The 13897-nt window shown below is 35.4% G+C and overlaps 1 protein-coding gene across 5 annotated transcripts in view; it reads right to left on the minus strand.

The window, feature by feature from the left end:
- Nucleotides 1–13897, minus strand: part of LOC145246619 (uncharacterized) — a 538839-nt gene that overhangs the window by 314620 nt on the left and 210322 nt on the right. For all 5 annotated transcript variants that reach the window (XM_080108293.1, XM_080108292.1, XM_080108291.1 and 2 more), the window contains exons 13-14: nucleotides 10680–10745; nucleotides 3174–3335 (exon numbers count right to left, since the gene is read on the minus strand). In XM_080108293.1, coding sequence (XP_079964419.1) covers nucleotides 3174–3335; nucleotides 10680–10745 — 228 coding nt within the window. The remainder of the gene's footprint in view (nucleotides 1–3173; nucleotides 3336–10679; nucleotides 10746–13897) is intronic.

The following is a 13897-nucleotide window of genomic DNA, read 5'->3' on the forward strand; positions in this document are numbered from 1 at the left end:
AGTATTAACCAAAGGATTAACCAAAGCACATTTACCAAAGTATTAACCAAAGCACATTTACCAAAGCACATTTACCAAAGCACATTTACCAAAGTATTAACCAAAGCACATTTACAAAAGTATTAACCAAAGCACATTTACCAAAGTATTAACCAAAGTATTAACCAAAGCACATTTACCAAAGTATTAACCAAAGCACATTTACCAAAGCACATTTACCAAAGTATTAACCAAAGCACATTTACAAAAGTATTAACCAAAGCACATTTACCAAAGTATTAACCAAAGCACATTTACCAAAGTATTAACCAAAGCACATTTACCAAAGCACATTTACCAAAGTATTAACCAAAGCACATTTACCAAAGTATTAACCAAAGCACATTTACTAAAGTATTAACTAAAGTATTAACCAAAGCACATTTACCAAAGTATTAACCAAAGCACATTTACCAAAGTATTAACCAAAGTATTAACCAAAGTATTAACCAAAGCACATTAACCAAAGTATTAACCAAAGCACATTTACCAAAGTATTAACCAAAGTATTAACCAAAGTATTAACCAAAGCACATTTACCAAAGTATTAACCAAAGTATTAACCAAAGCGCATTTACTTATTCAAGTATATTTTACTGAATAAGAATAAATATTCTTCATCTATTGATCATTTTTTTTTACAAAATTCTAACAAGTCAGATTTTAATGTAAATAAATATTTTTCAAAGCTACCATTTTTGTGTCGAAACGTTTGTAAAATTTAGAAAACCACAATAAAAATAGACATAAAATAATTATTATCCCTTTTTTTTTGTGAACTGTTATCCTCATCTTCATAGTTGTTGTTTCATCATATTTTGGCCAACTTATCCTCTGGCCTTCTTCAGGTGATTAACTCCGACAAGATAGGAATGCTGAATCTCTAAACAATATCCTCAATAATTACTACCTTCCATAGTTGTTGTCACTCACCAGATTTTGGCCAACTAATCCTCTGGCCTGCTTTGGGTAGAATTGAAACCACTATCTTCAGACAATGCTCACCTTGGACAGTAGATATTCAACACTTCTATCAACTGCACCTTGGGCTTCAAAGCAATTCAAACTATGAAGATGAGGATAACAGTCCGCAAATAAATAAATAAATATACAAATTACTCATCTCAAAGTATTCCAATAAAATAATGATTCATATTATTTGGATTCATCTGGCTACTGTTCTCATCTTCAGTATCATTCTCACAATGTTTCAGATCCGTAGCGTAATGTATAAAGTACTATGTAACGTGACATGTTTCTGAAGATTGAAGGTTCAATCCCAGTGCGGGTACTACGAAGAATACAATTGACCTCCACCTGGCCATGGCTGATGGAATGGGAGCATGCTACTTCCGTGGATTAAATAAAAGGTTTCGTTTGAAATTCCATGCAGATTTCTGAGCTCATCAGAAAGATTCCTGTGTTCGACAAGATACACCTGAACAAGGTTGGAGGTTGCATCAGCCGAAACATTGTGTAAATTACACCTAAGATGAGAACAGTAGTCCAAGAATGCAAATGATATGAATAATACAAATATTCTTCATCTATTGATTATTTTTTACAAAATTCTAACAAGTCAGATTTAGATGTAAATAAGTATTTTTCAAAGTTACCATTTTTGTGTCAAAACGTTTGTAAAATGTAGTAAACACCAAAAAAAAAATAAATAAATATGAAGTGAGGAGGATGTTGTCATTTGCTTGAAGCATTGTATGTAGGAAAGCCTCGCATGAACAGTTGCACATGTTCATTTTTTTCCCTTGATGAAGAGATTTTATTCTTGAAAATTTGGGGATATCAACATCTACCATCTTGTACATTATGTTGATAAATAAAAATATAATAATTGAAAATTATTGAAATTCTGCCAATATTGCCATTATTCTTTTATATACTGACTCGTGTCCACAGTGTTTCCCACAAACTGCATTGTAATAGCTTTCAAACACTACGCCTTTCAGAAATAAAATAATAATTGTAATCTGTGACTTCATTTGTACCCATCCTTCTTCTTCTTCTTCTTCTTCTTCTTCTTCTTCTTTTTAATTTGCTATTTTCATCATGTGAAACTAGTGTTGTCTGAAGTAAATTAGAAGCAATTTAAGGAATGACTCAAGACATTTCTCTCTTAAAACCTTTTTCTCTTTCAAACCAAATGTCACCAACCAATAAAAGTGGAATGAACACGCAATACTTACTGACATCAGCCTTTTCTCCTTATCGCCCCCTCCCACCTCTCTCCGGTAAATTAAACCCAATTTAAGACATTCTTACTTACAATTTTCTCTCCTGTGATTTCCTTTTCAGCAGATAAATCATGAGAATTTCGTTCAAGCGATATTGAGCAAAGATGGTTGAACAGCAGGAAAATGTCAGGACATAATTGTTCAATGATAGATTGAATCATGATTCCAAATTTGTTTATAATACATAAAATATTTATTATTCCGATTCTTCGGACTACTGTTCTCATCTTGAGCGTTTTTCTCACAATGTTTCTGTGCTGCTAACCAATATTGGTAACTTTTTCGAGAAATTGTTTTTCACATGACAATAACTGAGTATATTAAGAAGTTCGTTTTAATATTTTTCAAATAGAAAAAGTAATCTTATAATAACAATGTCAGTGAAAAAAAAATCAACTTTATTTGTGTATAGATATACATACTTTATATAAATTTTTTTTTGTAGACTGTTATCCTCATCTTCACAGTTTTTTCACTATATTTCGGCCAACTATTCATCTGGCCTTCGTAAGGCAATTAACCGTGACTGGATAGGAATGCTGAGTCTCTTAATTGTATCCCCAGTAATTACTGCCTTCCATAGTTGTTGTCGTCTCACCACATTTTGGCCAACTAAACCTCTGGCCAGCTTTGGGTAGGATTGAAACCGCTATCTTAAGACAATGCTCACCTGGAATCATAGAGATTCAATGCCTCTATCGACTGCGTCATGGGCTCCGTTTTGTTTGGAACAAAACTAAAAATTTGTCTTAATTTAGAAGGATTTCTCATTCACTGATCAAAGACAGAATAAATTAAGTGTAGCATCAGAACAGATACTACACTTTCTTCCTAACCAAAAGGCGGCACACAGCTTAGTTGTTTGATAATGTGTTCAGGTCTTACCACATCTTCCAGATCTCCACATTTGTCAGCTAGCAATTGGATCTCTTTCTCTTTCCGATTGAGAGCTCCTGTCAGCCGTTCACAAGTGTTCTTCCATCCAGATAACTCTTCTTTCTGGCCTGTCGATGACGCCGACAATTCATCTATCGTCATTTGTAACTTCTGAATAAAAAAATAATACAAGTTTAAAGGTTTTACACTTTTTCCTACAAAAATTAAATCTGCATAAAACATACTATTTGAAAGAATAGCAACCTAATAAAAAAACTTACATAAATTGAAAGAATACCAACCTAATAAAAACCTACATAAGTTTTTATTAGGTCGCTAATAAAAATAATGTCTAATCTCAGTTATTATAAAGTTGATAATCAAATGTCAGTTTTTATTAGGTCAGTTAACAAATGCCAGTTTTTGATTAGGTTTGTAGAAAAATGTCAGTTTTATTAAGTTGGTGATGTAATAATGTGGGTTTATATTAGGTTATTTAAGATAATAATATTGGCTTTGAGATTTTTTTGTGGGGGTGGGGATTGCTCCAGACAAGGCATAAAGCTACTTAATGTAAAGAGCTAACAAGAACGAAAAATGTTTATTGCAAAGACAGAGGATGCATACAGACCTTATTCTTGAAAAGACCAACGTTAAAAGTAGGGGGAAAACAGTTAGCAGGTAGAAAGTATCACAAGCCTGTGGTTTTATGAAAGAAGCTACTGGAATAGAAAGCTGTATTACAATAAGATCTAAAAACAGCGATTGATGGAAACCATTTAACCAATCAGTTAAACGAGCTGGAACAAAAGAAGCAGAAAATAGATCAGACAATTCTGAAGAACACATGTCATAATAGAAAAGACTGAGACTAGCAGTATCACGTCTGTGAGAGAGAGGTTGCAAAGAAGAAGATAGGATGGGGTCAATTAAATCGCAAATACGTTTTTGTAATTTATCAAGAACCCTCAAAGGGAACAGAAATTTACCAGCCCAAATATGACAACAATACTTCAGACATGGTCTGATAATAGATTTGTAGAGATAAAGAATAACTTCAGGTGTGAGAAAGTGTTTAGAGTTATAGGGAGAACTTACTTTACGAGAAGCAGAAAAAGCAATGGATCTAATATATGTATTCCAAGAAAGATTTGATGAGAAAGGTAGACCAAGAAATTTCAGAGTCGATTGTTCCTCAAGAGCAGAGTTATCCATGAGAACCTCAGGAAGAAAAGAGACACGCCTACGATTTAAAAGCACAAGCTGAGTCTTAATAGGATTAAATAAAACAAACTATTTCGTACGACCATCTACAACTGAACCCAAGTCAGCTTCTAGATTAGCTGCATATTTCAACTGACCCGAGGGAGATGGGCGAGAAGCAGTAGCAGAATAGAGAGTGGCAGCATCAACATTGATATTAATTTTCTGAATAATATTCTATTGATAAAGTGAAGAAACAGAGTTGGACCTAAAATAGAGGAACACCAGCATTGATAGGAAAAAAGAATGAAGAGACACAGTCACATGCATCAATCAGAAAGAAAAGACATAATAATGTCAAGAACCTCACCACCTAGAAGTTTATGTAGAAGACTAGAATACTACACAGTCAAACGCCTTTGAAATGTTAAGTGCAATGGCCCTACATCACCTGAATTATCCATAAAATGACAGATCCACTCAGATACAACAGAAAAAGATCAACAGTTGAATGAAAACCATAAAGGCCATAATGGATTTCGTTAAAGAGTCGCAGATTTTCCAGAAAATCAACAAGCTTGCTGTTCCAAAAACCTTTGCTAATAACAGAGAGGAGACAGGACGATGCTTAGTTGGGTCAAATCGATCACCAGCATCTTTAAAGATAGGTACAACAGAGGACTCTGCCCAACAAGAATGGAAACATGACTTTGATAAACAGAGATTGGATAATTTTGACAGAATAAAAGAAAGTTCAGGAACATTTAAGAACAACAACATTTAAGGACAACAACATTTAAAAACAACAACATTTAAGAACAACAACAGGAATTCGATCAGGACCAGAAGCCTTAGACTGGCCAAGATCAAAAACAACCCTAAAAACCATGTTTTGGGTGATAATTATAGAATCAAGAAAAATCCGAAAGAACAACACCAGAATCATCGATAGAAGAATTGTCAGCAAAATGATGAGCAAAGAGATCAACGTTATACAAAGAAGAAGATGAAACAATGGTGAGAAATAATGTTAGTTTTTATTAGGTTGATAAGAAAGTAGTTTCTGTTTTCAGTTATTATTAGCTTGGTGGCGGTGATAAAGTGATTACTGATACGAACTGACGAGCTGGGTGTTTCAAGTTCGAATCCAGAAATGCCAATTTTATTAAGTTGAGAAGAAAATAATGCTGATTTCTATTTGGCTGGCAAGAAAATGATGTCAGGTTTTATTAAGATGATCATAAAATTATTTTAGTTCTTATTAGATTGCTAAGAAAATTATGTCAGTTTTTATTAGTTTGCTAAGAAAATAATGTTGGTCTTCAACTTGTAATCTGTATAAACGTCACTTTCTTAATCAAATCGAAAGAAATTCAAATCAACAATCTTTGCAACACAGAAACAAGTATATGTATTTCAGTCGCAAAAAAATGATAATGTCTCTGACAAAAAAACAAAACAAAAAAACATTTGATATTTTTGACCAGGAAAAGTTACTATCAAGTAAAAAACTGATAAAATTATACGATATTAATTTTTTTTATTTGACACTTTGTTAAGACAATATTAATTCTTTTTATTTGGCACTTTAAGACAATGAAAGACAAAGTTTGTGAAGAATGTAAGCTCAAAGTGTTCAAGGAACATTGTTTTTTTTGTGTAAAGAGGAATTTAGTATATTTGTTTATTTCAGTTGCCAACACGAGCCTTTACATGTGTGTAAATGAATAAATACGAAGATAAAGGACATTACTCGGTGAAAAAGATGTTTTTGTTGTTAGGAGAAATTGGATACACGTATTTTTTTCGATTATTGCATTTTAAAAAAATTTTGTTATCATTTTGTTCTGGCTGGAATGAAGTATTTCAACAGAGAGATCTTTTTAAGATTCTAACCGTCACTTTAAGTGCAATTGCTTGAATCTCTTTTGCACTTGGTTCACCAGGTATATTTGGCAGGTATTTTTTTAAAATTCTTTTGCATGAGTCCGATTGTTTCTATAATTACTGGAATGGTGGTGATCTTCCTAAGATTCCAGTTTCTTTTCATGTCGTATTGGTATTACTTATCTTTTCCCTCTCAGCTCTGTTTAAGCAAGATTTTTTCGTCTGCAATCAGTAGTAATGATGCTTGAAGAAATAATAGTCTGTTGGTGTGAATTCTGACGAGCATGGTGGATGAGATAAACTTTACTAGCCCAGTGTGTTAAGCTTTTTCAAAATGATACTGTATAAGATATGTGGTCCAGCATTGTTATACAGCAGGATTGTGCATTTTTGAGTCAATGTTGGACATATATATGTTGTATAGTGTGTTCTTTCTGTAATAATTTATCTGTTTATCGCTGTCACATATATATAATCATGTTTGTTGCATTTCTACAAAGATGCGTGCTCCTAAATAGATATATATACACTCTAGCTTGTTTTAGGCGTTTGACAATCAAACACAGAGACAGTTTCATAACAAAATCGTTTTTTATTTAATTATTATTTTGCCTGTCAGTGGTCGTTAGACGTATCGAGCAAGGGTGGTTAAAGGTGGAGATTGGGGTTGACAAACTGATGAAGTAATGAGCATGCGTCTCTCTCCATCTCTCTTATTCTCTGTCCTCTTCATTGGAACTCTTGCTTTTATTGACAAATTCTTTATTTGTTCCACCAGAGGTCAATATGTGCGTACAAAGTCCAACATGGTATTTTCTTTGTTCTCTGTTAACCTGGAATTTGTGTGTGTGCACGATCTTCAATTTCTTTTATCCAACATTTCTAGTGCATCTCATTGATTTCCTTACAGTACGTCTCTTAGGACAACGTTTTGCCAGGATTCAGGAAGCTGTAATGGATTACTCCTTATCCCTGCTCTGTGTTTCATGAAATGGTCAGTATCTTCTTTTGATGTTTTAAGGAATAGAAGTGCTGCACCCACCTTTGTCCTATCATCACACTGACCATCGCTGACCATTGCCGGTTATTATAAAGCATTTAAATTTTGTCATATGCAGCGGTACAATTGAAAATTGAAGTACATAATAGAGATGTGCTTATTTTATATACAAGGGGTGTCGCAAAAGTAATGCTCCCTATTTTTTTTATTTCACCTGAATAGATCAGAAGGGAGTACGAATAGCATTGCTATAATGACTGAATTTATGCATTCATGACCTGAAACTTTCATCTCTCTGTTGCAGATAATGTAGGTGTGGGTCTCTAAGAAAGCAACCCCTGTTATGAATGTGCATCAGATGCAAAGATCCATCATTGAATTCTTGACAAAGGTGCATTGAGAATGGTGGTGACGAAGTAGAAAAATAAATTCTGGAGTAGAAAAAGTTGCTCGTTTTAATGGTATCACTCTCGTCTCCGTAACTCTTCAACTTTTTAAGTTAATAAAATAGGAGGTGTTAGTTTTGGAACGATCCTTGTAGATTGAGGAATTTAATTCACTTCTAAATATCAAACAAATACACAAATATAAAGGCAGGATGATGTTAGTATTTTTGACAATTATGTTGTGAGATGGAAACTTACCTGCATCATGGACTCTTCCCGTACTATATTATGATGTGAGATGACACTTTCAGGGAGCAATATTGTAATACTGCAGATTCAGCAGAAGTACCAGTAGTACGCAGCATGTACGAATACTCATATTGGACACCACCGGATAAGCTCCGCTTACCCTTTATCCTATCCGTGTAACATTTTCAGTTAATAGATCTTTCTTACACCTAATCCGTGTTTTGTGTTTTCCTTCTGGGGTTCCAAACTTGGATTCATATCAACTTACAAATAAGAAAATTTAATAGTAGCCAAAACCTCTGATGAAAAAATTTACGTTGGGGTGCCGGGGTGGTAAGAAAATCCCGAGGGAGGTTGTAATGGCCATGAAGGAGATTATAGGCCAAAATTAGGTCGCCCATCAGTCTTTGGCGCTCCAGCGAAAAAAGATGCAGCCACCGCAGACGGGTCTCATAAGGAAGATCATGAAAACCTCTGCACTTGCTCAAGATGCTGAATGTAACAAACCAGGTATGGAGATGATGCCTGGATGCCATACTCCAATACAAGTCAGACGAGCGATGCATACATAGAGAGGAAGATCTCTGGAATAAGGTTGGCGAAGGCGCACTTGATGAGAAAAAGGGTACTCCTTGCTTTGTTTGCCACCTGAATGCAGCTACTTGAAGGCTTAAAGGCAGAATCAACCAGCATCCCTAAGTCTCTGGTCTTCCAGAGAGCTTTCTGCAGCACCGAAAGTAAGTGACGACTCCAATGGATTGCCGACTGCAATGTGGCAACATTTGCTGACGTTGAGGTTGAGATCCCATGCGGTCGACCACTTCCACACAAGCTGAAGATTTAACCGAAGACGACGAATCTGCTTGCAGCACGTCCCAAGCTTAATTCCGTCAGCAAACTAACAATAGCAATCAAAACTTGAACTCAACCGAATTTTAATCAGTTGTCAGTACATAAGATATGGTTTTTAATGACATCATCAGGCAACAGGAAGTGGAATAAGTATATAGAAAGTGCTACCAAGTTTGCCGCAAAGAAGATAAGCGCCATCTATCAGGCTCGAAAAACTTTTCATACAGGGTAGAATGATAAAATTGTTGCCATAAAAAGACATGATTCCATTTCCATTTGATAAAACCCGTTTTTTTTCTGTTACAGACCATCTACTATTTAGTCAGTTATGTACAAATCCCAAGAGTAATAGGAGCCTTCTATCATGTCTGAAAGTGACACAATGTTCAACGAGCAAGATCGGAGATGTGCCACTGGACAACTCATGCTCTCTACCGATCCAAATTATAACAACAGGACCATTGCCAGCACCCTCAAAATGCAAATCCAGATGGTTCAACGCTTGAGGGCACAGCTCAATGAAGTTTCTTTCCATGGTTATGGTTTTTGGTGTAGTTTCAAGGGAGTGCCACATCATGCCACCTCACATCTTTGAAGTCAGCTGCAAAGTCAACACTGAAGTGTATCTGGATGTTCTGAAAAGTGTGATGATCCCCTGGTACAATTGAGTGACTGCTGGCAGACCCTGGGTGCGGCAGCAGGACTCAGCACTAGCCCACAGTCCAAAAAAATCCAGGCTTGGCTTCAGAAGGAGTACTACAACTTTGTACCCTTTTTTCACTGTTCCATCCCGACCTGAACCCGCTGGACTACTTTGTATGGTTATATGTCGAGAACATCGCCAACATGACCTCCCACAATACTAAAACCAGCCTGATTGTCACTATCCACCGAGTATTCGCTGAGTATTCACTGAGCTCTCGCTGGCACTTGTGAAAAAGGCATTCTCCCATATTGAGACAGTGATTGAGGCTGAAGGCGGCTACATTGAATAAATGTCAGCTCTACTACATAATCAAGTTACCTGAATTGATTTTTTCAATAAAAGTTTTAAAATAAAGCTGTAGTGTTGTTTTCTTTAGGGAGACAACTTTATCGTTCTACCTTGTACCTACGAGTATCACACATCTCTGTAAAGCCATCATTTACCTGGACATCGAGTATTGATGCCACATTTGGACTCGTCCACCACCAACTAGCCTATTCCTTAGTGGCAAAAAAAAAAAATTCTAACCTAATTGGTCCTGTACTATCTGCCAAACTCCAACTCCTATCGCATCACCAAAGTGTTGCATCTCTGCGCTTGTTTTACAAGTACTTCCATGGAATGTGCTCCAACAATGAACTTCCTGGACTTGTATCCTCTCAACGGAAATACCCAACCACCAACAAAATCACATCCCCTTGCACTGATGCCGGAAAGATTTTTTCCTCTAATAACTTCTTTCCATGCACTGCTAGTCTTTGGAATTCCCTTTCTGCTCCCTGTTTCCTCCGACAGTACTAAAGTGTAGTAGTTTAAATGTGACAGGAACACGTATCTTGCCACTCAACTCCACATCCAGGTTGCCCTCCTGTAAATCTGGCCCCTATCACAGTAGCCCCTTATGCTTCACTGGCGGTATGCCTTGTTTAAAGGGAACAAAATCAGTGCACGCGACGATTTCTTTAGTATCTTAAGGAGAATAGAAAGCTGATCTTGTGTTTACTTTCGGCTTTCCTTATTTTGTCCGTTAGTCCTCATATTCCATGTGTAATGTTTCTGACAAAGAGGGAAGAATTGCTGTTTTCTGGGTTAGAATTTATTCCATCTCCCACTTATTCTTGGCAAGTTTTAGACTTCGAATTAGTTTTTTTAGTTCCTTGCAACAAGTGGCTTCCTGCCTTGTCTGGAGCAATTTCCATTAAAAAAAATATCATAATCAGAAAATTACTTACTTGTTCTAGTTCAAAACATTTATCTTTTTGTTGAACTTGTATTTCACTGTTGTATTTGATTTCTTCCTGTAAAGAAATAGTATTTATTTTTAATAAACGATCATTCTATGAATGTGTTTGTACTCCATAAACATTAACATAACAGACCATAGTGCGATACTTTTAGGTTGAGAAGAAAAGTTCTTGCAGAATTTTTAATTTTCATTTCAAATAATGCATTCTCAAATAAGTTTTCTTATAATACCTTTACTTTATATCTCATTTTAAAGAGTGTTTTACGCTCTATCTAACCGTTTGAATTACAATTGTTTTAAAACAATTATGTCTTCTTTTCAGAACGTTGAATAGAAGATGGAAAAAAAGCAAATTCACACAATTTTTTTTATTTCAATGCAAGCAAGGCCGAAAAGCTGCTGAAAAACGTTTGGCCCAGGAACACCTACTGAACGCAAACACAATGGTGGTTTAAGAAATTTTGTGGTGGTGATGAAAGTCTTGAAGATGATGAGCATAGTGGTCAACCATCGGATGTTGACAACGATCAATTAAGAGCCTTAGTTGAAGGCACAATCCGCACACAACTGTTTGAGAACTTGCTTCTGATTTAGACGTAACATATACAACGATTTCCAACCACTTGAGAGAGATTGGAAAGACAAAAATCTTGATAAATGGGTGCCTCATGAATTGAACGACAACCAAAAAGTAATGCCGTTATGAAGTGTCATCTTCTCTTCTTTTACTCAAGAAAAAAGACCCATTTCTTGGCCGGGTTGTGACTTGTGATGAAAAGTGGGTTCTTTATGACAACCGGCGACACTCAGCTCAGTGGTTAGACATCATCAAAGCTCCATGAGACTTCCTAAAGCCAAAGTTGCACCAAAAGAAGGTCAAGCAGACTGTTTGGTGATCAATGACCGGTCTCATCGATTACAGTTTTTTGAATGCAAGCGAAACAATTACGGTGAAGAAGTACTGTTAAGAAATGGATGAACTGCATCAGAAACTTCGACAACAACACCCGGCATTAGTCAACAGAAAAGGTCCTATTCTCCTCCACGACAATATCTGACTGCACGTTGAACAAATTGGGCTACAAGACTTTGCCTCATCCGCCATACTCCTACCGATTATCACTTTTTCAAGCATCGCACCAATTTTCTGTGTTAGAAATGCTTAAAAAATCTAAGCGATATCAAAAACTCCTTCAGCTACTTCATCGCCACCAGAATGCAAGATTTTTACATTGCATAAAAACACTTGTTTTGTGTTGGCAAAAGTGTGTTGATTCTGATGGTGCTTATTTTGATCAGTAAATTTTTGTTTGAGCTGAGATATATTCATCTGAATTTAAAAAGTTAAAAACTACAAAAATTTTCTTGTCAATCTGATAATTGATATGAAGGAGCTCTGTATCAGTGAAGAACTTCTTCACTCCGGTGGATTGATATTGTACTGATGCCATTTTGTCCCATCAGCCAATCAACATTAGAATTGATATTGTACTGATGTCATTTTGTCCCATCAGCCAATCAACATTAGAATTGATATTGTACTGATGTCATTTTGTCCCATCAGCCAATCAACATTAGAATTGATATTGTACTGATGTCATTTTGTCCCATCAGCCAATCAACATTAGAATTGATATTGTACTGATGTCATTTTGTCCCATCAGCCAATCAACATTAGAATTGATATTGTACTGATGTCATTTTGTCCCATCAGCCAATCAACATTAGAATTGATATTGTACTGATGTCATTTTGTCCCATCAGCCAATCAACATTAGAATTGATATTGTACTGATGTCATTTTGTCCCATCAGCCAATCAACATTAGAATTGATATTGTACTGATGTCATTTTGTCCCATCAGCCAATCAACATTAGAATTGATATTGTACTGATGTCATTTTGTCCCATCAGCCAATCAATATTAGAAACACTATTTGGTAGAAAGGATATAAAAAAGTAAATAGACAAAAAATGATTCATTCACCAACAGCTAGAACTTGGGGCCAAACAAAGCAGTAATAAAAGATTGAAACATCAATAATTTACACTAATTAACGTTTTTTTTTTTTTTTTGTATAGGATGTCCCAAAAGAAGCTGGTGGATTTGAAATTTGAATTCGGCGGACCTGAACGTGTTTTCCTCTTTGTCGTGAAATTAATTCCTTTTCACATTTTCTTATTTTTTCTGCGGATTATCGTTGATAATTATTTTTGAAAGTTTATTTAATGACTTTTAACTTGGAGGATCTCTTTTCAATTATAACGTTCTATTAAATTGATACCCCACTTTTGGTTGAATCAGCAAAACTCTCCTTGTTAAGCTATTTTTGTGGTGTAAAAGAAAAAGTTAATAGAACGTTATAATATAAACGTGATCCCACGCGTTAAAAGTCATTAAATAAACTTTTTAAAAAATTATTGCTGCTGATATGAAAGTTAAGTCTGTTATCAATGATAATAATTTTACAGCAGGGGGGGGGGCTCGTTCAGGTTCATGTTGAATTCAACCAAAAGTACCATTCTATGATAAATATCTGCTCCTCAGTGGTGTAACGATTCCTAATGACTTTGATAGGGTTACTGTAGATGTTCTGAAAAAATAAAAGAAAATTAAGGAAGTTATGAATTTTTTTTATTCGTCAGCTTCTTTTGGGAGAGACATCCTGTATTTCAGATATCAATATATCTATTATACATATAATTTGTCTATTATATAAATCTCAAACGTCGGTTTGTTTGTATGCTTGTATGTCCCCTAAAAACTTTCGTCAGCCACAATGGATCACGTCAAAAATGGTACCATCTGAAAGAGTGATGCCTCGAACACATAATATGTGAAAATTAGAAAAAAAAGATTAATTCTGTGATGGTTAACTGGATCATTTCTTGCAAGGAGGGTCACTTTTCGCAACTCCATTTTTGCAAGTCACGTACGTGTAACAAACTGAAACTATGTTTAAAAACATTATTTTGCAGGGCCTTGACATCATAAGTCTTCATGGTCAGATGGTCAAAAGTGTTTGCCAGTAACGTTTTTTCCTTCTTTTTCTCTTTTGCATTTCAGGTTCAAGCCTGTCTACTGTGGTTAATTTTTTTTTTGCAGTCACACGGGCATTCGTTGCTATTTTGATTGAAAGAAAAGTTGTTTTGATTCATTTACTTATTTTTTTTTGGGTGGGGGGGGGCTGCATACGGGCTGCC

This window comes from Euprymna scolopes, chromosome 24, assembly GCF_053919585.1.
Source record: "Euprymna scolopes isolate OS-2025 chromosome 24, ASM5391958v1, whole genome shotgun sequence".
Taxonomy (NCBI): Eukaryota; Metazoa; Mollusca; class Cephalopoda; order Sepiida; family Sepiolidae; genus Euprymna; species Euprymna scolopes.